This window comes from Oncorhynchus masou, chromosome 20 (genome assembly GCF_036934945.1).
Source record: "Oncorhynchus masou masou isolate Uvic2021 chromosome 20, UVic_Omas_1.1, whole genome shotgun sequence".
Lineage (NCBI taxonomy): Eukaryota > Metazoa > Chordata > Actinopteri > Salmoniformes > Salmonidae > Oncorhynchus > Oncorhynchus masou.
Window position 1 is genome coordinate 16,441,121 of NC_088231.1, and position 25,093 is coordinate 16,466,213.

A 25,093-nucleotide genomic window follows, 5' to 3' on the forward strand; every position below is an offset into this window, starting at 1 on the left:
AGACCCTCTACCATACATGTTCTTTCACCTGTCCCGTCCCTTCCACTCAGTGCAACTGAAGGAGAGACGAAGAGAGGAAGCCCCCGTAGACTATGAAGACAGCACAACCTTTCTCTATACTGTAGGGCTGAGATAGAGGCTACATTACATCAGTGGAGGCTGCTGAGGGAAGGACGGCTCATAATAATGGCTGGAACGGAGTCATCGGAATGGAATCAAAGACATGGAAACAACGTGTTTGATCTGATTGATTCCATTCCATTGACTCCATTCCAGCCATTATTATGAGCTGTCCTCCCCTCAGCAGCCTCCACTGCATTACAGTGCCTTGCAAAAGTATTCGGCCCCCTTGAACTTTGCGAACTTTTGCCACATTTCAGGCTTCAAACATAAAGATATAAAACTGTATTTTTTTGTGAAGAATCAACAACAAGTGGGACACAATCATGAAGTGGAACAACATTTATTGGATATTTCAAACTTTTTTAACAAATCAAAAACTGAAAAATTGGGCGTGCAAAATTATTCAGCCCCTTTACATTCAGTGCAGCAAACTCTCTCCAGAAGTTCAGTGAGGATCTCTGAATGATCCAATGTTGACCTAAATGACTAATGATGATAAATACAATCCACCTGTGTGTAATCAAGTCTCCGTATAAATGCACCTGCACTTTGATAGTCTCAGAGGTCCGTTAAAAGCGCAGAGAGCATCATGAAGAACAAGGAACACACCAGGCAGGTCCGAGATACTGTCGTGAAGAAGTTTAAAGCTGGATTTGGATACAAAAAGATTTCCCAAGCTTTAAACATCCCAAGGAGCACTGTGCAAGCGATAATATTGAAATGGAAGGAGTATCAGACCACTGCAAATCTACCAAGACCTGGCCGTCCCTCTAAACTTTCAGCTCATACAAGGAGAAGACTGATCAGAGATGCAGCCAAGAGGCTCATGATCACTCTGGATGAACTGCAGAGATCTACAGCTGAGGTGGGAGACTCTGTCCATAGGACAACAATCAGTCATATATTGCACAAATCTGGCCTTTATGGAAGAGTGGCAAGAAGAAAGCCATTTCATAAAGATATCCATAAAAAGTATTGTTTAAAGTTTGCCACAAGCCACCTGGGAGACACACCAAACATGTGGAAGAAGGTGCTCTGGTCAGATGAAACCAAAATTGAACTTTTTGGCAACAATGCAAAACGTTATGTTTGGCGTAAAAGCAACACAGCTCATCACCCTGAACACACCATCCCCACTGTCAAACATGGTGGTGGCAGCATCATGGTTTGGGTCTGCTTTTCTTCAGCAGGGACAGGGAAGATGGTTAAAATTGATGGGAAGATGGATGGAGCCAAATACAGGATCATTCTGGAAGAAAACCTGATGGAGTCTGCAAAAGACCTGAGACTGGGACGGAGATTTGTCTTCCAACAAGACAATGATCCAAAACATAAAGCAAAATCTACAATGGAATGGTTCAAAAATAAACATATCCAGGTGGCCAAGTCAAAGTCCAGACCTGAATCCAATTGAGAATCTGTGGAAAGAACTGAAAACTGCTGTTCACAAATGCTCTCCATCCAACCTCACTGAGCTCGAGCTGTTTTGCAAGGAGGAATGGGAAAAGTCTCTCAATGTGCAAAACTGATAGAGACATACCCCAAGCGACTTACAGCTGTAATCGCAGCAAAAGGTGGCGCTACAAAGTCTTAATTTAAGGGGGCTGAATAATTTTGCACGCCCAATTTTTCAGTTTTTGATTTGTTAAAAAAGTTTGAAATATCCAATAAATGTCGTTCCACTTCATGATTGTGTCCCACTTGTTGTTGATTCTTCACAAAAAAATACAGTTTTATATCTTTGTTTGAAGCCTGAAATGTGGCAAAAGGTCGCAAAGTTCAAGGGGGCCGAATACTTTCGCAAGGCACTGTATATTATATTAGCATTCCAGTGGTCTATTCCTAGCTGAATCCCTTCAGGGCTCAACACATGAACAGTGATGATACCACACATGATATCATTATCATCAATGCACAGCAGGAGAATCAATTCCATGCTTATTTCCACACGAACATCCATTACACGGTGTATTCTCTTGGTATTCTGAACATCATCGGGTCTCAATATTGTCCCACAGATAAACTATAAACAAGCAAGTCTGAACAGATATCAACCAGCTTCAGACAGCACTGAGACAGCTTCAGATGAGACGGCCCATAGGGAGGAGACACGGCCTATAGGGAGGAGACACGGCCTATAGGGAGGAGACACGGCCTATAGGGAGGAGACACGGCCTATAGGGAGGAGACACGGCCTAAAGGGGGGAGAGACGACCTATAGGGAGGAGAGACTACCTAAAGGGAGGTGGCTTTCAGAATTGGCAGTGTGGTGCCAGAACAACAACCTCTCCCTCAATGTGAGCAAGACAAAGGAGCTGATCGTGGACTACAGGAAAAGGAGGGCCGAACAGGCTCCCATTAACATGGGGCTGTAGTGGGGTGGGTCGAGAGTTTCAAGTTCCTTGGTGTCCACATCACCAACAAACTATCATGGTCCAAACACACCAAGACAGTCATGAAGAGGCACGACAACGCCTTTTTCTCTTCAGGAGACCCCAGATCCTCAAAAGGTTCTACAGCTGCACCATCAAGAGCATCCTGACCGGTTGCATCACCGCCTGGTATGGCAACTGCTCGGCATCTGAACGTAAGGTGCTACAGAGGGTAGTGTGTACAGCCCAATACATCCCTGGGCCAAACTTCCTGTCATCCAGGACCTATTTACTAGGCGCTGTCAGAGGAAAGCCCATAAAATTGTCAGAGACTCCAGTCACCCAAGTCATAGACTGTTTTCTCTGCTCCCACACGACAAGCGGTACAGGAGCATCAAGTCTAGGACCAAAAAGCTTCTTTAACAGCTTCTACCTCCAAGCCATATGACCGCTGAACAATTAATAAAATCTCCATCAGACAATTTACATTGACCCCCCCCCCTTTTGTACACTGCTGCTACTCACTGTTTATTATGTATACATAGTCACTTCACCCCCACCTACATGTACAGATTACCTCAACTAACCTGGACCCCCGCACACCGACTCAGTACCACCTGTATATAGCCTCGTTATTGTGTTACTTTTTATTATTATTTTTTACTTTAGTCTACTTGGTAAATATTTTCTGCCCTCGCCTCTCCTACTGCCCTCGCCTCTCCTACTGCCCTCGCCTCTCCTACTGCCCTCGCCTCTCCTACTGCCCTCGCCTCTCCTACTGCCCCGCCTCCTACTCGCCTCTCCTACTGCCCTCGCCTCTCCTACTGCCCTCGCCTCTCCTACTGCCCTCGCCTCTCCTACTGCCCCCGCCTCTCCTACTGCCCCCGCCTCTCCTACTGCCCCCGCCTCTCCTACTGCCCCCGCCTCTCCTACTGCCCCCTCTCCTACTGCCCCCGCCTCTCCTACTGCCCCCGCCTCTCCTACTGCCCCTGCTCCTACTGCCCGCCTCTCCTACTGCCCCCGCCTCTCCTACTGCCCCCGCCTCTCCTACTGCCCTCGCCTCTCCTACTGCCCCCGCCTCTCCTACTGCCCTCGCCTCTCCTACTGCCCTCGCCTCTCCCTCGCCTCTCCTACTGCCCTCCTCCTACTGCCCTCGCCTCTCCTCTCCTCCTACTGCCCTCGCCTCTCCTACTGCCCCCTCTCCTACTGCCCCCGCCTCTCCTACTGCCCCCGCCTCTCCTACTGCCCCCGCCTCTCCTACCGCCCTACTGCCCTCTCCTACTGCCCTCGCCTCTCCTACTGCCCTCCTACTGCCCCCTGCCCTACTGCCCTCGCCTCTCCTACTGCCCTCGCCTCTCCTACTGCCCTCGCCTCCTACTGCCCTCGCCTCTCCTACTGCCCTCTCTCCTACTGCCCTCGCCTCTCCTACTGCCCTCGCCTCTCCTACTGCCCTCGCCTCTCCTACTGCCCTCGCCTCTCCTACTGACCTCGCCTCTCCTACTGCCCTCGCCTCTCCTACTGTATTCAGTTGGCTTGATGACAGTCTGAGCCCTGAGGTCTGGGTATATCGTTACAATCCTGGATCTACTACACCAACCACACTGTTGGTTAAGGGCTTTTAAGTAAGTATTTCACGGTAAAGTCTACGCTTGTTGTATTCGGCACGTGACAAATAAAGTTTGATTTGAGAAAGCACTGAGACAGCTTCCCCCATTGACATAATACACATCCAGGCTTTGGTTATAAAGCTAAGATAGCACAGGGGGAGGGAGGGAGGGGAGAAAAACACAAAACCGCATGTGTGTGCACGACGTGTGTGTGCACGACGTGTGTGTGCACGACGTGTATATGTGTGTGTGTGTGGGTATGTACTGTGTGTGTAAGTGTGTGTATGTATGAATGAATGAAGCATACGTGGGTGGTGTGTGTGTGTGTGTGTGATGTGTGTGTGTGTGTACTCATCCATATTTAACGACTACTGCATGCGATAACGGGAATAAGCAATTGCTGGTTCTCAAAGCCTTTCTAAGGCAAACAATTCAGGGTGACGGGGCTGATGGGAATTGGAATTGTGCTCAAGGAGTCATTCAGAAACACACAACTGGGGAATCCCTAGGAATGACTGGAGAAAGGCCCTTTGAGGATTTCATATATTAACATATCCAAAGGTGTTTCTGTACAAGTTGGGAGACTGTGGACACACACACACACACACACAACCAAGGCTGCCGGAACCGCAGTCAACTTCCTCCTCTTAGCGTTGCCATACCAACCAACTCTCAAGTCTCTGACCTCTTCCCCCTTTTCTCTGTCTTTGTTCTACCTCTCTCAATCATTCATTTCTTTTTCCACAAGTGTTCTCCACAGTCCCCCCCCCCCCACACACACACACACACACACACGATTCAGTGAGGGGGAAACACAGTCGTGACACAACGGCATTATCCACAGGTATTAACCAGGTGTCTAACATGTCCAACAGATGACCAATGTGAAACCAACACTTCCAGCTAAGTGACTCACACAGTAATTACAAATACCTAAATCCTTTCTTTATTTTCTCGTTTAATCTAAACTCTCTAATCCCTCGTTCATTGGGGTGATTGTCACAGCCACAGGGAAGCACAACATTAGATAGTGTTTACCCATAATGCACAGATGTTTGTTTCTGCAGGTGCATTTTGGATAATAAATAGTCTTTATGTGTGTACACAATTCAAAGCATGGAGCTAATTTAGGAAGATGGGATTTAAACTGCTGGATAACTAGTATGGAATAGCAAATACACATAATGGGAGACTAATGTGAAGAGATCTCAACTGGCTTGCCATAACACAAGATAATGTGGTTGCTAGATTGCAATGATGATTTCAGGAGTGGGTCAAACATCTAACAGACAACAAGTTGCTTTCTTTCCTTGAGCCAGCATTTATAATTAGTGACATCAGAGATTAGCGCTAGCCACATGGCTTTCACCTATTAAGTCACGTCAGATCTGTGACGTACTTCAAGGAAGATAGGAAGGAAGGAAAAAAATAATTATTAGTATTTTAAAAGTATTAGGGTTAGGGGTTAGGTTTATGGCTACAATTAGGGTTAGGGGTTAGGGTAAGGAGTTAAGTTTGGGAAAATATAATTTTGAATGGGAATCAATTGTTTGGTCCCCTCAAGGATAGTAAAACAAATGTGTGGTGGGGGGGATCCTGTTCTGGTAATAAAGCTGGATGATCTGGATGTGCCACATGCGTAAAAACACAGTGGAATGTGTGTGTGTGTGTGTGTGTGCGTGCGTATGTATGTACAGTGGGGCAAAAAAGTATTTAGTCAGCCACCAATTGTGCAAGTTCTCCCACTTAAAGATGAGAGAGGCCTGTAATTGTCATCATAGGTACACTTCAACTATGACAGACAAAATGAGAAAACAAAATCCAGAAAATCACATTGTAGGATTTTTTATGAATTTATTTGCAAATTATGGTGGAAAATAAGTATTTGGTCAATAACAAAAGTTTCTCAATACTTTGTTATATACCCTTTGTTGGCAATGACAGAGGTCAAACGTTTTCTGTAAGTCCTCACGAGGTTCTCACACACTGTTGCTGGTATTTTGGCCCATTCCTCCATGCAGATCTCCTCTAGAGCAGTGATGTTTTGGGACTGTTGCTGGGCAACACGGACTTTCAACTCCCTCCAAAGATTTTCTATGGGGTTGAGATCTGGAGACTGGCTAGGCCACTCCAGGACTTTGAAATGCTTCTTACGAAGCCACTTCTTCATTGCCCGGGCAGTGTGTTTGGGATCATTGTCATGCTGAAAGACCCAGCCACGTTTCATCTTCAATGCCCTTGCTGATGGAAGGAGGTTTTCACTCAAAATCTCACGATACATGGCCCCATTCATTCTTTCCTTTGCACGGATCAGTTGTCCTGGTCCCTTTGGAGAAAAACAGCCCCAAAGCATGATGTTTCCACCCCCATGCTTCACAGTAGGTATGGTGTTCTTTGGCTGCAACTCAGCATTCTTTGTCCTCCAAACACGACGAGTTGAGTTTTTACCAAAAAGTTATATTTTGGTTTCATCTGACCATATGACATTCTCCCAATCTTCTTCTGGATCATCCAAATGCTCTCTAGCAAACTTCAGACGGGCCTGGACATGTACTGGCTTAAGCAGGGGGACACGTCTGGCACTGCAGGATTTGAGTCCCTGGCGGCGTAGTGTGTTACTGATGGTAGGCTTTGTTACTTTGGTCCCAGCTCTCTGCAGGTCATTCACTAGGTCCCCCGTGTGGTTCTGGGATTTTTGCTCACCGTTCTTGTGATCATTTTGACCCCACGGTGTGAGATCTTGCGTGGAGCCCCAGATCGAGGGAGATTATCAGTGGTCTTGTATGTCTTCCATTTCCTAATAATTGCTCCCACAGTTGATTTCTTCAAACCAAGCTGCTTACCTATTGCAGATTCAGTCTTCCCAGCCTGGTGTAGGTCTACAATTTTGTTTCTGGTGTCCTTTGACAGCTCTTTGGTCTTGGCCATAGTGGAGTTTGGAGTGTGACTGTTTGAGGTTGTGGACAGGTGTCTTTTATACTGATAAGTTCAAACAGGTGCCATTAATACAGGTAACGAGTGGAGGACAGAGGAGCCTCTTAAAGAAGAAGTTACAGGTCTGTGAGAGCCAGAAATCTTGCTTGTTTGTAGGTGACCAAATACTTATTTTCCACCATAATTAGATTTTTTTTTTTTTCTGTATGTGTATTCTGTATTGTATGTGTTACCATACAATGACCTTCTCCTCCAAGGAGAGAGAAAAGAGGACGTGAGGAGTATGCAATTGAGATCTGGAACACCCAGATGAGGACTGGCCACGCCTCAGAGCCTGGCTCCTCTCAAGGTTTCCTCCTAGCCACTGTGCTTCTTCATCTGCATTGTTTGCTGTTTGGGGTTTGAGGCTGGGTTTCTGTATAAGCACTTTGTGACAACTGCTGTGTAAAAAGGGCTTTATAAATACATTTGATTTATTGATTGATCTTCCCCAAGACCTTAAAGGAATCAAGCGTAGGGACACACAAAACACACTTCAAGCACACAGCCCACACCCACAATCACACTCCAATACTGCATACACACATGAATACCACACACACCTCTCTGGTTTCTCAAGGGGGGTTTGTGCGGTGGAGCACTTGTTAGTGCTAAGGCCAGCTGGTGAATTAATGACACGCTCCACTGTGGCGTCTATGAGTCATCGGTCGACCCGATTGGTCCATGGGAATGAACGGATGCTCACCGACACACACACACACACACACACACACACACACACACACACACACACACACACACACACACACACACACACACACACACACACACACACAGTGCCCCAGAGTTGGGCCCCTGTCTCTGTAGTCACCATTAAATTGCATTAAGGCAGTTTGAAAGCATTCACACCCCTTGACTTATTCCACATTTTGTTGTGTTACAACCTGAATTTAAAATGGATTAAATTGCGATGTTTTTATCAATGGCCTACACAAAATACCCCATCATGTGAAAGTGGAATTATGTTTTTCGTAATGTTTACAAATTGATCAAAAATGAAAAGTTTAAATGTCTTAGTCAATAAGTATTCAACCCCTTTGTTATGGCAAATTACGTTCAGGAGTAAAAATGTGATTAACAAGTCCCATGAAAGGTTGCATGAACTCGCTGTGTGCAATAATAGTGTTAAACATGATTTTTGAATGACTACCTCATCTCTGTACCCCACACATACAGATAATTGTAAGGTCCCTCAGTCGAACAGTGAATTCCAAACACAGATTCAACCACAAAGACCACAGAGGTTTTCCAATGCCTCACAAAGAAGGGCACCTATTGCTAGATAGGTATAAATAAAAAACAAACAGATATTGAATATCCGTTTGAGCATAATGCAGTCATTAATTACACTTTGGACGGTGTTTCAAAATGCCCAGTCACTACAAAGATACAGGCGTCCTTCCTAACTCAGTTGCCGGAGAGGAAGGAAACCGCTCAGAGATTTCACCTTGAGGCCAATGGGGACAGTTCAATAGCTGTGATAGGAGAAACCTGAGGATGGATCAACAACATTGTAGTTACTCCACAATACGAACCTAAATGACAGAGTGAAAAGAAGGAAGCCCGTACAGAATACATGCAGCCTGTTTGCAACAAGGCACTGAAGTAAAACTGCAAAAAATGTGGCAAAGCAATTAACTTTTTGTCCTGAATACACAGTGTTAAGTATGAGGAGAAATCCATTACAACACATTACTGAGTACCACTCAGTTTAAAGCATAGTGGTCACTGCATCCCTTACATTTGAGTCATTTGCAAGCACCATGCTCTACCACCTGAGCCAGACGTGACCACCATGTTATGGGTATGCATGAAATTGTTAAACACCTAGAAAAATCCTAGAAGAAAACCTGGTCCAGTCTGGTTTCCCCCAGACACTGGGAGATGAATTCACCTTTCAGCAGGACAACCTAAAACACAAGCCCAAATCTACACTGGTGTTGCTTAACAAGAAGACAGTGAATGTTCCTGAATGGCCGAGTTACAGTTTGGTAAGACTTGAAAGTGGTTTTCTAGCAATGATCAACAACACATTTGACAGAGCTTGAAGAATTTAGAAAATAACAAAATGGGTAAATATTGTACAATCCAGGTGTGTAAAGCTCTTAGAGACTTGCCCAGAAAAACTTACAGCTGTAATCTCTGCCAATGGTGATTCTAACATGTATTGACTCAGGGATGTAAATACGTCCATTTCTACATTTCATTTTCAACAAAGTGCCAACATTTTTTTAAATATATGTTTTCACTTTGTCAGTATGGGGTATTGTGTGTAGATGGGTGAGAAACAAAATCGATTTATTTCATTTTAAATTCAGGCTGGAACAAAATGTGGAACAAGTCAAGGTGAATGAATACTTTCTGAAGGTCCTGTATGTACCTACATGTTAAGGGAATTTTTATCAAGGATGACTAATTATGTATACATTTCAATCAGGACTGACTAGTCCAAATGCTTATGTACTGTACATGTATGGATTTTCTCTCTTGCTCCCATTCCCAATTGTATATAATATAGTCAGGAGTTTAGAACAGCGCCTTGGTACAAATGAATGAACTATCTCCAGATGGCAGGGACGGACTATCTCTACACTGACTGACTGACCTTGGCTTCAGGCGAGGAGGGAAGGCTCGAGAACTATAGGGCCTCTCTACCAGTGTCATGAAGAGATAGAACATTTAGAAAACGCTGACATCATTTTCAGTTTATAACCTGTGGAAAAATGTGTATGTACCAGTACTCTCTTGAATTAAACGCTGTTACCTGACTTTTAAGACCGGGGCTCTGTCCATTATTATAAAAATATAGGGTCTTACAAACCCTTCGAATGCATTGACAGAGTATTTAATTCTGATTGGGAAACAATACAGAGGAATTTAGAATTCCTTCAACACTACAGCAATCTATAATCACCATCCATAACTCAGGTGTGTGTGGTCTGGTCTCCAGACACGCTGTGTGTGTGTGTGTGTGTGTGTGTGTGTGTGTGTGTGTGTGTGTGTGAGAGGTAGGGGGAATCCTATCTCTAATAGGATTCTGGTAATAAAGCTGTGTGGCCTGGATGCTCCGCATGTTTAAACACAGAGAAAGTGTATGTGTGTTTGTGAGTGTGCATGTGTGTGTTCTCCTGGGCCGTGTCACCATGTGTGTGTTCTCCTGGGCCGTGTCAACATGTGCATGTGTGTGTTCTCCTGGGCCGTGTCACCATGTGCATGTGTGTGTTCTCCTGGGCCGTGTCACCATGTGTGTGTTCTCCTGGGCCGTGTCAACATGTGCATGTGTGTGTGTCTGCCTGGGCCGTGTCAACATGTGCATGTGTGTGTTCTCCTGGGCCGTGTCAACATGTGCATGTGTGTGTTCTCCTGGGCCGTGTCAACATGTGCATGTGTGTGTTCTCCTGGGCCGTGTCACCATGTGCATGTGTGTGTTCTCCTGGGCCGTGTCACCATGTGCATGTGTGTGTTCTCCTGGGCCGTGTCACCATGTGCATGTGTGTGTTCTCCTGGGCCGTGTCAACATGTGTGTGTTCTCCTGGGCCGTGTCAACATGTGCATGTGTGTGTTCTCCTGGGCCGTGTCACCATGTGCATGTGTGTGTTCTCCTGGGCCGTGTCACCATGTGCATGTGTGTGTTCTCCTGTGCATGTGTGTGTTCTCCTGGGCCGTGTTCTCCTGGGCCGTGTCACCATGTGTGTGTGTTCTCCTGGGCCGTGTCAACATGTGTGTGTGTTCTCCTGGGCCGTGCATGTGTGTGTTCTCCTGGGCCGTGTCACCATGTGTGTGTTCTCCTGGGCCGTGTCACCATGTGTGTGTTCTCCTGGGCCGTGTCAACATGTGTGTGTTCTCCTGGGCCGTGTCAACATGTGTGTGTTCTCCTGGGCCGTGTCAACATGTGCATGTGTGTGTTCTCCTGGGCCGTGTCAACATGTGCATGTGTGTGTTCTCCTGGGCCGTGTCAACATGTGCATGTGTGTGTTCTCCTGGGCCGTGTCAACATATGTGTGTGTTCTCCTGGGCCGTGTCAACATATGTGTGTGTTCTCCTGGGCCGTGTCAACATATGTGTGTGTTCTCCTGGGCCGTGTCAACATGTTCTCCTGCATGTGTGTGTTCTCCTGGGCCGTGTCATGTTCTCCCATGTGTGTGTGTTCTCCTGGGCCGTGTCAACATATGTGTGTTCTCCTGGGCCGTGTCAACATATGTGTGTTCTCCTGGGCCGTGTCCATGTGCATGTGTGTGTTCTCCTGGGCCGTGTCAACATATGTGTGTGTCTCCTGGGCCGTGTCAACATATGTGTGTTCTCCTGGGCCGTGTCACCATGTGTGTGTTCTCCTGGGCCGTGTCAACATGTGCATGTGTGTGTTCTCCTGGGCCGTGTGTCACCATGTGCATGTGTGTGTTCTCCTGGGCCGTGTCAACATGTGCATGTGTGTGTTCTCCTGGGCCGTGTCACCATGTTCTCCTGGGCCGTGTCAACATGTGTGTGTTCTCCTGGGCCGTGTCAACATGTGCATGTGTGTGTTCTCCTGGGCCGTGTCAACATGTGTGTGTTCTCCTGGGCCGTGTCAACATGTGTGTGTTCTCCTGGGCCGTGTCAACATGTGCATGTGTGTGTTCTCCTGGGCCGTGTCAACATGTGCATGTGTGTGTTCTCCTGGGCCGTGTCAACATGTGCATGTGTGTGTTCTCCTGGGCCGTGTCAACATGTGCATGTGTGTGTTCTCCTGGGCCGTGTCACATGTGCATGTGTGTGTTCTCCTGGGCCGTGCATGTGTGTGTTCTCCTGGGCCGTGTCACCATGTGTGTGTTCTCCTGGGCCGTGTCAACATGTGCATGTGTGTGTTCTCCTGGGCCGTGTCAACATGTGCAGGTATGTGTTCTCCTGGGCCGTGTCAACATGTGCAGGTGTGCCTTACTAGCCACAGATGTAGCACTGACGACACCTATTGAATCCATCCGATTTGTGACGCCCCTAATACTGCCTCCATCTTGGACCGGGCCAATGCTGAACATGAAACAGCCCATCATCAACACATAACACCAATAACAATATTTAGATTTTAGAATACCATTGTGTTAAGGAACCCCTCACCTGTCTTCCTTCTGGAGGCTTCTGGAACTTCCCCTCCCAGTCCATCCTCTCAGCCCCAGCCTTCCTGTGTTTCCCAGCCGCAGTAGGTGATGCCCAGAATATGTAATATCTCCTGAATAAAACATCTTTCATGGCCTGAATACTGATGTTATGGGGGAGGTAAGGAGGGAGAGACGGAGGAGAAAGAGAGAGCTGCTATATCTGCCTCCGACCAAACTGCCTAGTTTATTGTCCAGGCGTCATCACTCTCCAAGACAGGGACGGGGAAATACAAACGCTGAGATAGGAATGAATGAGTGATGACTGGCCGTGACTGTGCCGTTAGCACATAGAACTACACTCTCCGGTAACATTTTCAGCCTACAGTCATTATGACGAGAGAGGATAGTTAAAAAAAAAAAATCTCCTCAATGCATTGCCTCTCGAGAGTCCCTTTCAATGGTCAATCATTCACAAACACAGAGACTTTAGAACGGTAGGCTAATTAGTGAAATAATCAGTGTCCATGTCACCATTCATTGTCTCTCTCTAGGCATTAGTTGCCTAGCTACGGGGCGTTCTAACCCAGGGCAAAGGGATTAGGATTATCGGGAGTGGTTCTGTGGATGTCATCTATTAACCTCTATAATACTGATCCAGAGTCAGCCCAGCGCACTACCCGTTCTCTGTATTTGACAAGCTCAGCTCACTCAATACCCTAATGGACTGGGCCCGTACTCACAAAGCGTTTCAGAGTACGAGTGCTGATCCAGGATCTAGGCTGATTTCTGGGATGTCTCCTGATCTGACAAACAGTGCTGTAGCTCTGCTACTTTCCAATCGGAGGATGCAGTGGATTGAGACGCAGCCAATTAAGAAAAAAACATATATCTAGCTAAACTGACAGATTCATTTTTATTAGGTTACTTAGGATGTACTCTAGGGGGTTTTAAACAGATCATTACACAGCTGCACATTGTGTTGGGACAATAAAAGGCTGCTTCCAACGTTGTTTTGGAGAATTTGGCAGTACATCCAACTGGCCTCACAACCCCAGACCATATAATCACGCCAGTCCAGGACCTCCACAACTGGCTTCTTCACCTCAGACCATGTGTAACCACGCCAGTCCAGGACCTCCACATCTGGCTTCTTCACCTCAGACCATGTGTAACCACGCCAGTCCAGGACCTCCACATCTGGCTTCTTCACCTCAGACCACGTGTAACCACGCCAGTCCAGGACCTCCACATCTGGCTTCTTCACCTCAGACCATGTGTAACCACGCCAGCCCAGGACCTCCACATCTGGCTTCTTCACCTCAGACCATGTGTAACCACGCCAGTCCAGGACCTCCACATCTGGCTTCTTCACCTCAGACCATGTGTAACCACGCCAGTCCAGGACCTCCACATCTGGCTTCTTCACCTCAGACCACGTGTAACCACGCCAGTCCAGGACCTCCACAACTGGCTTCTTCACCTCAGACCACGTGTAACCACGCCAGTCCAGGACCTCCACATCTGGCTTCTTCACCTCAGACCCGTGTAACCACGCCAGCCCAGGACATCCGGCTTCTTCACCTCAGACCACGTGTAACCACGCCAGTCCAGGACCTCCACATCTGGCTTCTTCACCCCAGACCACGTGTAACCACGCCAGTCCAGGACCTCCACATCTGGCTTCTTCACCTCAGACCATGTGTAACCACGCCAGTCCAGGACCTCCACATCTGGCTTCTTCACCCCAGACCATGTGTAACCACGCCAGTCCAGGACCTCCACATCTGGCTTCTTCACCTCAGACCATGTGTAACCACGCCAGTCCAGGACCTCCACATCTGGCTTCTTCACCAGACCACGTGTAACCACGCCAGCCCAGGACCTCCACATCTGGCTTCTTCACCCCAGACCACGTGTCCAGGACCTCCACATCTGGCTTCTTCACCCCAGACCATGTGTAACCACGCCAGTCCAGGACCTCCACAGCTTCTTCCAGGACCTCCACATCTGGCTTCTTCACCTCAGACCATGTGTAACCACGCCAGTCCAGGACCTCCACATCTGGCTTCTTCACCTCAGACCATGTGTAACCACGCCAGTCCAGGACCTCCACATCTGGCTTCTTCACCTCAGACCCCATGTAACCACGCCAGTCCAGGACCTCCACATCTGGCTTCTTCACCTCAGACCCCATGTAACCATGCCAGCCCAGGACATCCGGCTTCTTCACCTCAGACCACGTGTAACCACGCCAGCCCAGGACCTCCACATCTGGCTTCTTCACCTCAGACCCCATGTAACCACGCCAGCCCAGGACATCCGGCTTCTTCACCTGCGGGATCGTCTGAGACCAGCCACCCGGACAGCTGATGAAACTGTGGGTTTGCACAACCAAAGAATTTCTGCACACAAACATCTCAGGGAAGCTCATCTGTGCACCCGTCAACAACCAAAGTACTTTGAGAAAATACACTCCAAGAAGTGGTACTGTAAGTAAAAACACTACATCCTGAGGGGAGGATAGCAGGCAAATATCCAGAGTAATACAGAGGTACTTAGAAGAAGAAAATAAAGCTCAGATGAAAAGGAGGGGTAAGAAATATGTTCAGGTACTAGAATGATGAGAGGATCCAGTGTACAGCACCACTTCTGCTGCACTGCAGAACTACATTTAAATTGGCCAGGACTACCCTCACACACACCCACGCACCAAGGAACGAACACACACACCAAGGAACGAACACACACACATTTGTCGGCTAGTCCATTCTAAGACAATTCAATTAACAAATCTACCATTCTCCACTCCTAACAGAACAAGATCCATGCATCCTTGGTCTTCGGGTGCTTTAGCCCAAGAGTATTCACAGAAGCGCAGTACAGGAAGTAAAGGCAGCATTGGAGATTCATAGCTACTCGCCACCATCTCTCACTATAACAGTCTTTTCCCAAATCAATACAACCGCTGTAAAGGCATTTACTCCACCCATCAATAACTGAGTAATGGACTTTTGCCAGTGGTGCAAATAAACAATATCTTCCTTTGAGCTCAGAAGAAAAACAAAATCAACCAGGAAATAGACCAAGATTGATGGGTGAGAAAGTGTTAGTCGTTGCGTAACGTCTCATTGATGAAGGTATATTGAACTGGTTACAGGAGCAATACAGATTTCTTCATGAGGCAGTTCTAGTGTAAGACTATTAGGCAGTGTGTGTGTGTGTGTGTGTGTGTGTGTGTGTGTGTGTGTGTGTGTGTGTGCGCGCGTTAGCTTATTAGGGCAGCGCTGAAGTGAGAATCCAGTCAGTGAAAGATGACTGTAGAGATTGTGCTGTGTGTGTAGGTACATTGGGTGTTTGGGACTTGATCCTCTCAGCTACTGTTCTCTTCTTTGTTCCCCTGCCTACAGTATTTTGGCATGAGTCCTGCCTTTCCCACCATCTCCCTTTATTTCTCTCTCTCCACCCCTCTCGCCCTATCCCTCCCTCCTCTCTTATCTCCCAGATGGATCGGTTCTCCCCTGCACTGCAGTATACATGACTAGGAGCAGCAGAATGAGAAAGAGGAAGGAGAGGCAGACCAGATGACTCACCCTCTCCTCTCACAATCTGCGGCCCTACAGGCCCCTAGGCAGGCTGCAGCCACATCCAGGGAGTCAAACGCTGCTGCCCCATACACACAACTACTAAATCAGCCATCACAATGGATGCACACATGAACATGTATTGACCAAGCACACAGCACACAGAACACTACTAAATCCATCACAACGGATGCACCATTCCTGAAGTAGACATATCCTAATGCCTCTCCCCACAACGCCTCTCTCTCCTCAACACAAAGACTCCAACTACATCCATCCCAAAGACACCCTGCTAAATGTTATACGTTGATGCATTACTATGGTCAGGTGGATTATACCATGGTCCTGAATACATACTAAATATTACACATGAAATCTCTAAAAAACATGATTTCCATGAGAACAAAAGGGCAGAAGGTATCCAATGGCATCCTGGGAATCCACAGCTGCATCTTCCTGAGCTGAAAGGGATTCCCATGTACTGAGTGACCCTGGTCTGCAGTGCTAGAGGCAGCCTCTGGACTGTTCTAATGATGACAGCTAATGACGCGTGTCCTCCAGACACTGTTGATGTACATGGTGTTGTACCCTCTTCCAACTCGGCACAGACACCGCAAACACACGCAGGCTGAATATGATTGTGTTTGTTTGTGTGTGGCCTTGCTGCAGGGACTGCTTGCTACTACAGTGGATGGATTCTCTCCCTCTCCAACAAGCCATGGAAAGGGGATTTTCAAGTGAACCGAAGTAAAGAGCAGTCGCGGATGTTTTGTCTCGCTGGCCTCTTGGAGACGGGCCCTTTATACTCTAATCAGACGGCACCAAACGTTCTGGAAACACCAGCCTGAGAGGCTGAGAGGAAGACAACAGCTGCTACAGAGTCACAATGTCAGAGACATTATCAGTGTGCCCTCCGCTCAGGGTGGCGTCTACCTGTCGCCATAACATTCCACACTGGCAGACGCTTGATACGGGCAGTTCAACAGGTCAAAGGTAGAACATCAGTACTTTGTTTCCCTTGTATTTGATTTACTGTAACAATCATTCAATTACAATCATGCCTTTTTCATCTCTCCCATCTATGGTAAACAGCACTCAGATTCATCTTCTTCCTTTAAATAACCACTTTACACCAATCAGCAAGAGATCAATGACACTACCAATCTTCTGATTGGCAGGGAAATGTGAGTGACAGGAGGCAGAGCAAATGCCTTTAAGGGACACCTGTCACAATGCCCAACGTTATAAGCGCTGCAAGTGTCTATATGCCGGGGAGCGAGGGTCATTCTGTTATCTGGTGGAATTCTCCCGTCTTATCTGGTGTCCTGTGTGAATTTAAGTAAGCCCCCTCTAATTCTCTCTCTCTCCCCCTCCCCTCCCGGCAGGACCATGCCTCAGGACTACCTGGCCTGATGACTCCTTGCTGTCCCCAGTCAACCTGGTCATGCTGCTGCTCCAGTTTCAACTGTTCTGCCTGCGGCGATAGAACCCTGAACTGTTCACCGGAAGCCCTACCTTGTTCCGCACCGGCTGTTTAGGACTCGCTCTCTACCGCACCTGCTCTTTAGGACTCGCTCTCTACCGCACCTGCTGTTTAGGACTCGCTCTCTACCGCACCTGCTGTTTAGGACTCGCTCTCTGTTTAGGACTCGCTCTCTACCGCACCTGCTGTCTTGACCTCTGAATGCTCGGGTATGAAAAGCCAACTGACATTTACTCCTGAGGTGCTGACCTGTTACACCCTCTACAACCACTGTGATTATTATTTGACCCTGCTGGTCATCTTTGAACATCTTGAAGAACAATCTGGCCTAAATGGTCATGTACTCTTATAATCTCCACCTGGCACAGCCAGAAGAGGACTGGCTACCCCTCATGGTCTGGTTCCTCTCTAGGTTTCTTCCTAGGTTCAGACCTTTCTAGGGAGTTTTTCCTAACCACCGTGCTTCTACATCTACTTCATTATTAAAGATTAGTGCAGAGGTAATCTTAAGTGTACAAAAGTCATGCAAGACCGAAAAGTTTTAAAAATGCTGCACACACTTCAGAAAGAAAGAGAGAGGAGGCAGAGAGAGAGAGAGAGAGAGAGAGGAGGCAGAGAGAGAGAGAGGAGGCAGAGAGAGAGAGAAAGGAGACAGAGAGAGAGAGGAGACTTCTCTTCTAATAGACTACTGTCCATCTCTAATTAGGAGAATAGCGGCTAGATGGGACCGACTTATTATTTTCTCCTGAAGGGGGAACTACTGTACAACACAAAAGAGACAGAAGAAGAAGATGAAGTAGGAAAGAACCACTGCTGTAGTTTCTCAATTCCTCTTGCACTTGTGATGTGCACATAACCTTGCCTCATGTGTTCATGCTGTTCTGATACCATATCTGCATGATGATGACAGCTGTAGTCTAGAACAGATAGTATTCAGTTATACAGCCCTTCCCACGCTGGACTGACCGAGATAAGAGGTTGAATGCACCTCCACGTATTATGGAGAGATGTCTCTGTCTCGGTCACACACACACACACACCAACCTTTCCAAAACAAAACCCCCACACGTTGCTTCATGCTGGTACCACAGCTGTTGCGGAACAAAGCAGAGCAGTGGAAACCCTGTTCTCCACCCTGGGATAAACACGGCCATGTTTTACACCTGTCCATAGGAGTTACAGAAACACCACCCATCGGGCCTTTATTTGGAGATGTGGAGTTAGTCATTTTGATGATGGCTTTTTACTATCAATCTCTCTACTCATCATCATTGTCTTGAAGTTGTCGTCTATGCTATTCTGATAACTACCATGTGATGGGGGAGCATAGAAATAGAACCTGTCATAGATATGAATTCTGTCATTCAATTTCTATGTGGGGAAACATGTCTGATGTCTTCCACTGACCTGGTTTAGTAGCTCTTAGTGCCACCTGATATCCATAGAGAAACTGCAGAATCATATCTCAGGAATACACACACACACAGACCAGACAGACACATCTGCTCGCTCGCTGTCTTGCTGCGGTCTATCTGTGCCACAGTAGCTGTCAGAAGAAGAAAGCACAAGAGGACTGAATCATTTATCAGACACAGCAGTGGAGTGAAAAAAACGCTGCTTCATTAAGAAGAGTGACTTAACACACAACGTTCACAGCGCTCCACTTTAACCTCTACTGAACAGAGACCTCCATGTTATTTTACTCCTGTTCTCACCCATGTATCTCAGCCAACCATATCAGCCAGTGGAATAACCTGGCATGTAATAGGGCATAAGAAGATTACAGGAGCCATATAGCTTAGAATCACCAATCGACAGCATTAAAATCAACTCAACGTGTCGGCGGCCCGACTTTCCCTTCTGACATTTATCTAAAACATCCATTTCTGTACAGTCAAAGACCCTGCAGACACTTTCTGAAGCTCCCTATTTCCTCTCCTCCTTCCCCCTCTCTCTTTCTCCCTCCCCCAGCAGTAGATGTTTCTGAAGGTATTTTTAGTCACCTGTCGGCAGACTGTTAGTCTGGCTAAGACCTAACTCTCAAAGTCCTCCTTCGGATGTTAGAGCTTGGAGTGGCTCTTTGATGTTGTCAGCACGATGTGTTTATAATGAAGGAGGTCTGTGATTTTACTGGTTGGTTCTCCTCCATGTCTTTCTGACTTATGGACAACAACACAGGCCCCGAGCTCCGCCCCCTTCCATTACTACTGTTGGATTTTCATATCCATACATTTGAGAGAACCAATCAAACACATCACTCAAATTCTGAGACAAAATTGCATTAACAAACGGCCTCTAGACCAGTGTGTCACAGCTCTCCCCATGCTGTGATTCACGTGGGTCGCATCAGCCAGGCTAGTGTCAGACAGGCTAGCGTCAGCCAGGCTAGTGTCAGCCAGGCTAATGTCAGCCAGGCTAGCAGACTATTACCATTAGATGCAATGTACTACGGAGCTACCCTGGGCTAAAAACAGAACGTCACAACCAATGTTCTGAGGAGGCATGTTCTGGTGAAGAAGAGGGTTTCCCCTCTAGCATAACAGAACATGGGGTAGATCAGGGGCTCCCCTTGCAGCATTGGGGAACATCCAGCATGCGCCACATCTATTTCTATGGGTACAAGCACTGGTCATGACACAAACTGTTCACACTCTTCTTGGTGGTGGAGAGAATTTTGCAAGTTTAAAGCTAATTTTCTTGCAATTCTATACATTTTGCCATGTCCAATGTGTATTCATGTGATATTTGAGTGACTAAAAAATGACAACAATATCTACGGGCTAAAAACCTAAATAAAAAAAACAGCTGATATGGTGGACTTGATCTGGACATTTCTGACATTTATAAATAGCTCTCGAAGTAATGACATGACTGACATGACAAGAGGAAGTGATGATGCACTACCCAATTTAGAAATTGCACCTTGTGCATTCTACTAATCTACTAGCCTAGTTCATGTGTTTTCCCCACAACAAACGTTAGCCTAGTTCATGTGTTTTCCCACAACAAACGTTAGCCTAGTTCATGTGTTTTCCCCACAACAAACGTTAGCCTAGTTCATGTGTTTGCCCATAACAAACGTTAGCCTAGTTCATGTGTTTGCCCCACAACAAACGTTAGCCTAGTTCATGTGTTTGCCCCACAACAAACGTTAGCCTAGTTCATGTGTTTGCCCATAACAAACGTTAGCCTAGTTCATGTGTTTGCCCCACAACAAACGTTAGCCTAGTTCATGTGTTTGCCCCACAACCAACGTTAGCCTAGTTCATGTGGGTAGCTGTGGATCAGCAGTAGTCTATGACGTGTGAGAGTCAATCATGCCATGGCTAACATTCAGTATGGGGCCTCTCATCCTACCATGGGAATATAAGCCTGGCATTTGGAGAGCATCTGTTCTCCTCCACACTAACTGATGCTTCTGACTCATGGCTCTCTTTCTCTGTCCCTCTATCCCTCTCTCCATTTCCTTCTTCCTCTTTCACTAAGGGCAAAGTCAGCGGATGACGTAACACACACACACACACACACACACACTTTACTCTAGAAATACTCTAAATAACACAACCAATTCAGAGAAAAACATCCTAGGCGTTAGTCATCCTAATTGCTTCCCAAATCAAAGACATAATACAGTCATGTTTCCCAGTGAGCAGGAGAGACCATTCCTCATTGCACCTTATTAAACTTCTATAGAGAAATGTCTCATTTCAATTTATAAAGCTTCTCTAGGAAGAGATCATGGATGGATTCGTGTCCAGTGAAGGGATGGAGGGAGACTTGGTTGCTTTAACCTTCATGCCCCGTGCTTCCCTCTCCTCTCTCACCAATATTAAATGGACTGCATTGCAGTTGCCCTTGTACAGTGCGTGCGAGAGAGATTGTATAAGAGAGTGAACAGTGTGTGTGAGAACACAACTGTTTAAGTGTGTGTACTAAATCCCTCAGTGAAACCAGCAGCTTTTTATGGCCAGCTGTTCCCCACAGAGCCCTGGCCCATAAAGCCTGAGTGAAGAAGGGATAATGCACAGCGTGCAGGAGGGAAATGGAACATAAAATATACACCGCAAAGCATCTGCTACATAATCACACAGGCAAGGCAGGGTCTGATGGGTAATTAGCCATTAGCATTAGCTCTGGTCAATGTCGGGTCAGTTGAGATTCTCGGGACATTCAGTACAATAATGTTCTGGATCATTGCATCTGTTAGAACTGATTTCCGATCAGGTCACTGGACCTTAACCACTATGAGCCAAAGCCACAAAAGGTGACACTGGATCAGATGTAAACCTTCAAAGGAACAACATACACTTTTGACCTTTTAGAGATGGATGCTTTGTCTTGTAACCAGAACGACCACATATTAAAAACTTATACCAAATCAAATGACATCTTATTGGTGACATACACATGGTTAGCAGGTGGTGATGCAAGTGTAGCGAAATGCTTCTAGTTCCGACAGTGCAGTAATAACTAACAAGTAATCTAACAATTCCACAACAACTACCTAATACACACATATGTAAAGGGGTGAATGAGAATATTTACATATAAATATATGGATGAGCGATGGCTGAGCGGCATAGGCAAGGTGCAATAGATGGTAGAAAGTAGCAGTGTGAATAGGCAGTGGCTCGGGTGGTTGTTGTCCTTGATGATCTTTTTGGCCTTCCTGTGACATCGGGTGCTGTAGGTGTCCTGGAGGGCAGGTAGTTTGCCCCCGGTGATGCGTTGTACAGACCTCACTACCCTCTGGAGAGCCTTACAGTTGTGGGCGGAGCAGTTGCCGTACCAGGCTGTGATAGCAGTTGCTGTACCAGGCTGTGATACAGCCCGACAGGATGTTCTCGATTGTGCATCTAAAAGTTTGTAAGGGTTTTGGGTGACAAGCCAAATTTATTCAGCCTCCGAGGTTGAAGAGGTGCTGTTGTGTCTTCTTCACCACGCTGTCTGTGGGGGTGGAACATTTCAGTTTGTCTGTGATGTGTATGCCGAGGAACTTTAAAAAAAACTTTCCACCTTCTCCACTGCTGTCCCATTGATGTGGATAGGGTGATGCTCCCTCTGCTGTTTCCTGAAGTCCACGATAATCTCCTTTGTTTTGTTGTTGTTGAGTGAGAGGTTGTTTTCCTGACACCACACTCCGAGTGCCCTCACCTCCTCCCTGTCGGCCGTCTCATCGTTATTGGTAATCAAGCCCTGCTGTTGTGTCGTCTGCAAACTTGATGAATGAGTTGGAGGCGTGAGTGGCCACGTAGTCGTGGGTGAACAGGGACTACAGGAGGGGTTCTGAGCACGCACCCTTGTGGGGTCCCAGTGTTAAGGGTCAGCCAAGTGGAGACCCCACCCATAAGCCCCTCCCCCCTCCTTAGGCCTGTTCATCCACCCATCTTCCCCACTGATCTCCTCTGTCAGGGGACAGGCATAACATTTGCTCTCAGATGAATAGAGGAAGCCCTGCTGTCACTGCATGGGAGACTGAGTGCAGCATGCAGAGTGTGTGTGTGTGTAAAGGCAGATAGCAGGAGAGAGCTCCTCCTATACATCCTGGGGTTTATACACTCATACACTTATACACTCATATTGGCCAGCAGCATACCACCCTGCATCCCACTGCTGGCTTGCTTCTGAAGCTAAGCAGGGTTGGTCCCTGGATGGGAGAACAGATGCTGCTGGAAGTGGTGTTGGAGGGCCAGTAGGAGGCACTCTTTCCTCAGGTCTAAGAAATATCCCAATGCCCCAGGGCAGTGATTGGGGACATTGCCCTGTGTAGGGTGCCATCTTTTGGATGGGATATTAAACTTCTGTCCTGACTCTCTGTGGTCACTAAAGATCTCCGGTGTCCTGGCTACAATCCCAATCTGTCCCTCATACCATCATGGCCATCTAATCATCCCCAGCTTTCAATTGGCTCATTCATCCCCCTCCTCTCCCCTGTAACTATTCTCCAGTTCGTTGCTGTAAATGAGAATGTGTTCTCAGGCAACTTAGTAGTCAACTCAGTAGAACATATACTCTGACAGGTTGAAACGGCCTTATGATACATTAGAAACCATTAACTTGCATCATTCATCGGTAACACATTGCATGTGGCGTAACAGTTATGGGACACAATGTTCAAAGTGTATTGAACATGAACTGAATGTTGAGATCGAAGCAGCTGACATTCAATGACCTGTTGCTGTGCATTTGGCAGTATGAGTTGACTGTATGATTCAGTCATTGTCTTTGCTTGTCTCTTAACAAGTGACTGCACATACAATAACTGAATTGACTGTCAGCTGATAACTAATGTCATGGGGTGTGTGTAGTGTACTAAACCAGTGTGAGAGGACAGAGGCCTTGTTTAGACTTGACAGTTCATGCCGTTTTCGTGTTCTGATCATAGAGTTCTGATCATGGAGTTCAGAACGCGTCATGTCTACCGTGTCCACAGTGTGTCTGGATTCCCTTTTCCAGCGCTATATTCAAATGCCACTATTCACTCTACAAAACGGTGGAATAGGCTAAATATGATAACACAACAACTGATGTCAGTAGCTAACTACCGCAGCAAACTAGCCAGCTAACCTCTGTAGCTAGCCTGCAAGCTAGCAAACAAACACTACAGGGATTGCAAACAAGTTAGCAGAACTACCAAACAAAAAATAGTTTTTAGCTGGCTAGCATTTATAAGGCCAGCAAACATGTTCCTCACATGCTAGAAACGCATTTCCTCCAATGTTATAACGAAAAGGTGCCTCTCGGTCCCAAAACACAAGTTTTCTGGAGACTTGTGGAAGAAGTGCTGATGACGCCGCCCGCTGTGTGCGCTTTCGGTAGCCTGACTGTGTCCAGACTGAGGAGAAATCCACACACAATGCAGCCCTGACCACCTCCTGAAGTGGTCAGCCAGATCTGAACACAATCAGACAACAAAGACACTTGTGTGTGTCTAGGCCCGTCTTTTCAATGCGACCTTCGCATTCTGATAGCAGATGCTTGTTCTGATCATGGAGTTCAGAGTTCCCCTTTCGCGTCAAAACAAGTGATAGCCAGCTAACCTCTGTTAGCCTGCAAGCTGCACATACAATAGTTTTTACTAGCATTTATAAGGCCAGAAGTAACATGCAAGTGTCAAGTGTAGACATGGCCAGAGTGACAGGGTGACTCAGCCCTGTTCTAGGTCCTCCTGCTGCGTGTGGCCCAGAGCGCATGTCAGCCTGCATTCCAACACAACACCCCCGCGAACTCTCCAGGGAGGTTAAACCCAACTTGAAGATAAAATGTAAGCCCTTCAGTTAGAGACACTCAGGGCTGGTGCAGAACACGTCTTTGGACTGGGGACAGGCCAATGGGGTGCACAGACACTTCCCAAAGGTGTCTTAAATCCGTCCAAAGTGATTAAAACAGCATTAGCTATAGTCTATTTTTAAACCAGTAAAAACACTAAACATAGATTGTGATGGCCCTAAACCATGTTGCAGTGTGTAGATGCGTCCACCGGGATGCATTACAATTATACTTAAATGACGGATCATTTCACACATTGTACGGTTTTCTGCATCGTCAGCAAGTTGGAGAAAGCACCCTGGGAGGAATTAGATTCAGTAGGCCGAACTCTAGACAGTTTGTCAGGACAGTTAGAGGCCGGTCGTGAGATGCCCGGTTTTAGAGGGCGGCGAGGTCAACCTGCGCAACCGCGTTGGGAGGATTTCAACCAGGACGCATTTAACGGTTACATAAAGGCGATTTAATAACGTACTGGTCTAGCCCTTATGGTAGAAAAACCAGATAATAACATTATTCGTTGTTCCAAGCTGGAGTCTTTCTCCGGTACAGGCGGAACGTCATGTGAAGTGGAGAAGGTGTACCCGTCATCACA

At 46.8% G+C, this 25,093-nt stretch overlaps 2 protein-coding genes across 10 annotated transcripts in view; both read right to left on the reverse strand.

The window, feature by feature from the left end:
- sh3gl2a (SH3 domain containing GRB2 like 2a, endophilin A1) overlaps positions 1–25,093 on the reverse strand; it is a 60,685-nt gene that overhangs the window by 34,689 nt on the left and 903 nt on the right. The gene's annotated exons all lie outside the window — the stretch shown is intronic.
- Positions 13,066–14,058, reverse strand: LOC135506430 (uncharacterized protein YqbO-like). Its single transcript, XM_064925824.1, has 2 exons — positions 13,750–14,058; positions 13,066–13,702 (listed from the first exon to the last, which is right to left on the reverse strand). Exons 1-2 carry the CDS (start codon positions 14,056–14,058, stop codon positions 13,106–13,108), a joined length of 906 nt encoding a protein of 301 aa, XP_064781896.1. The 3' UTR covers positions 13,066–13,105.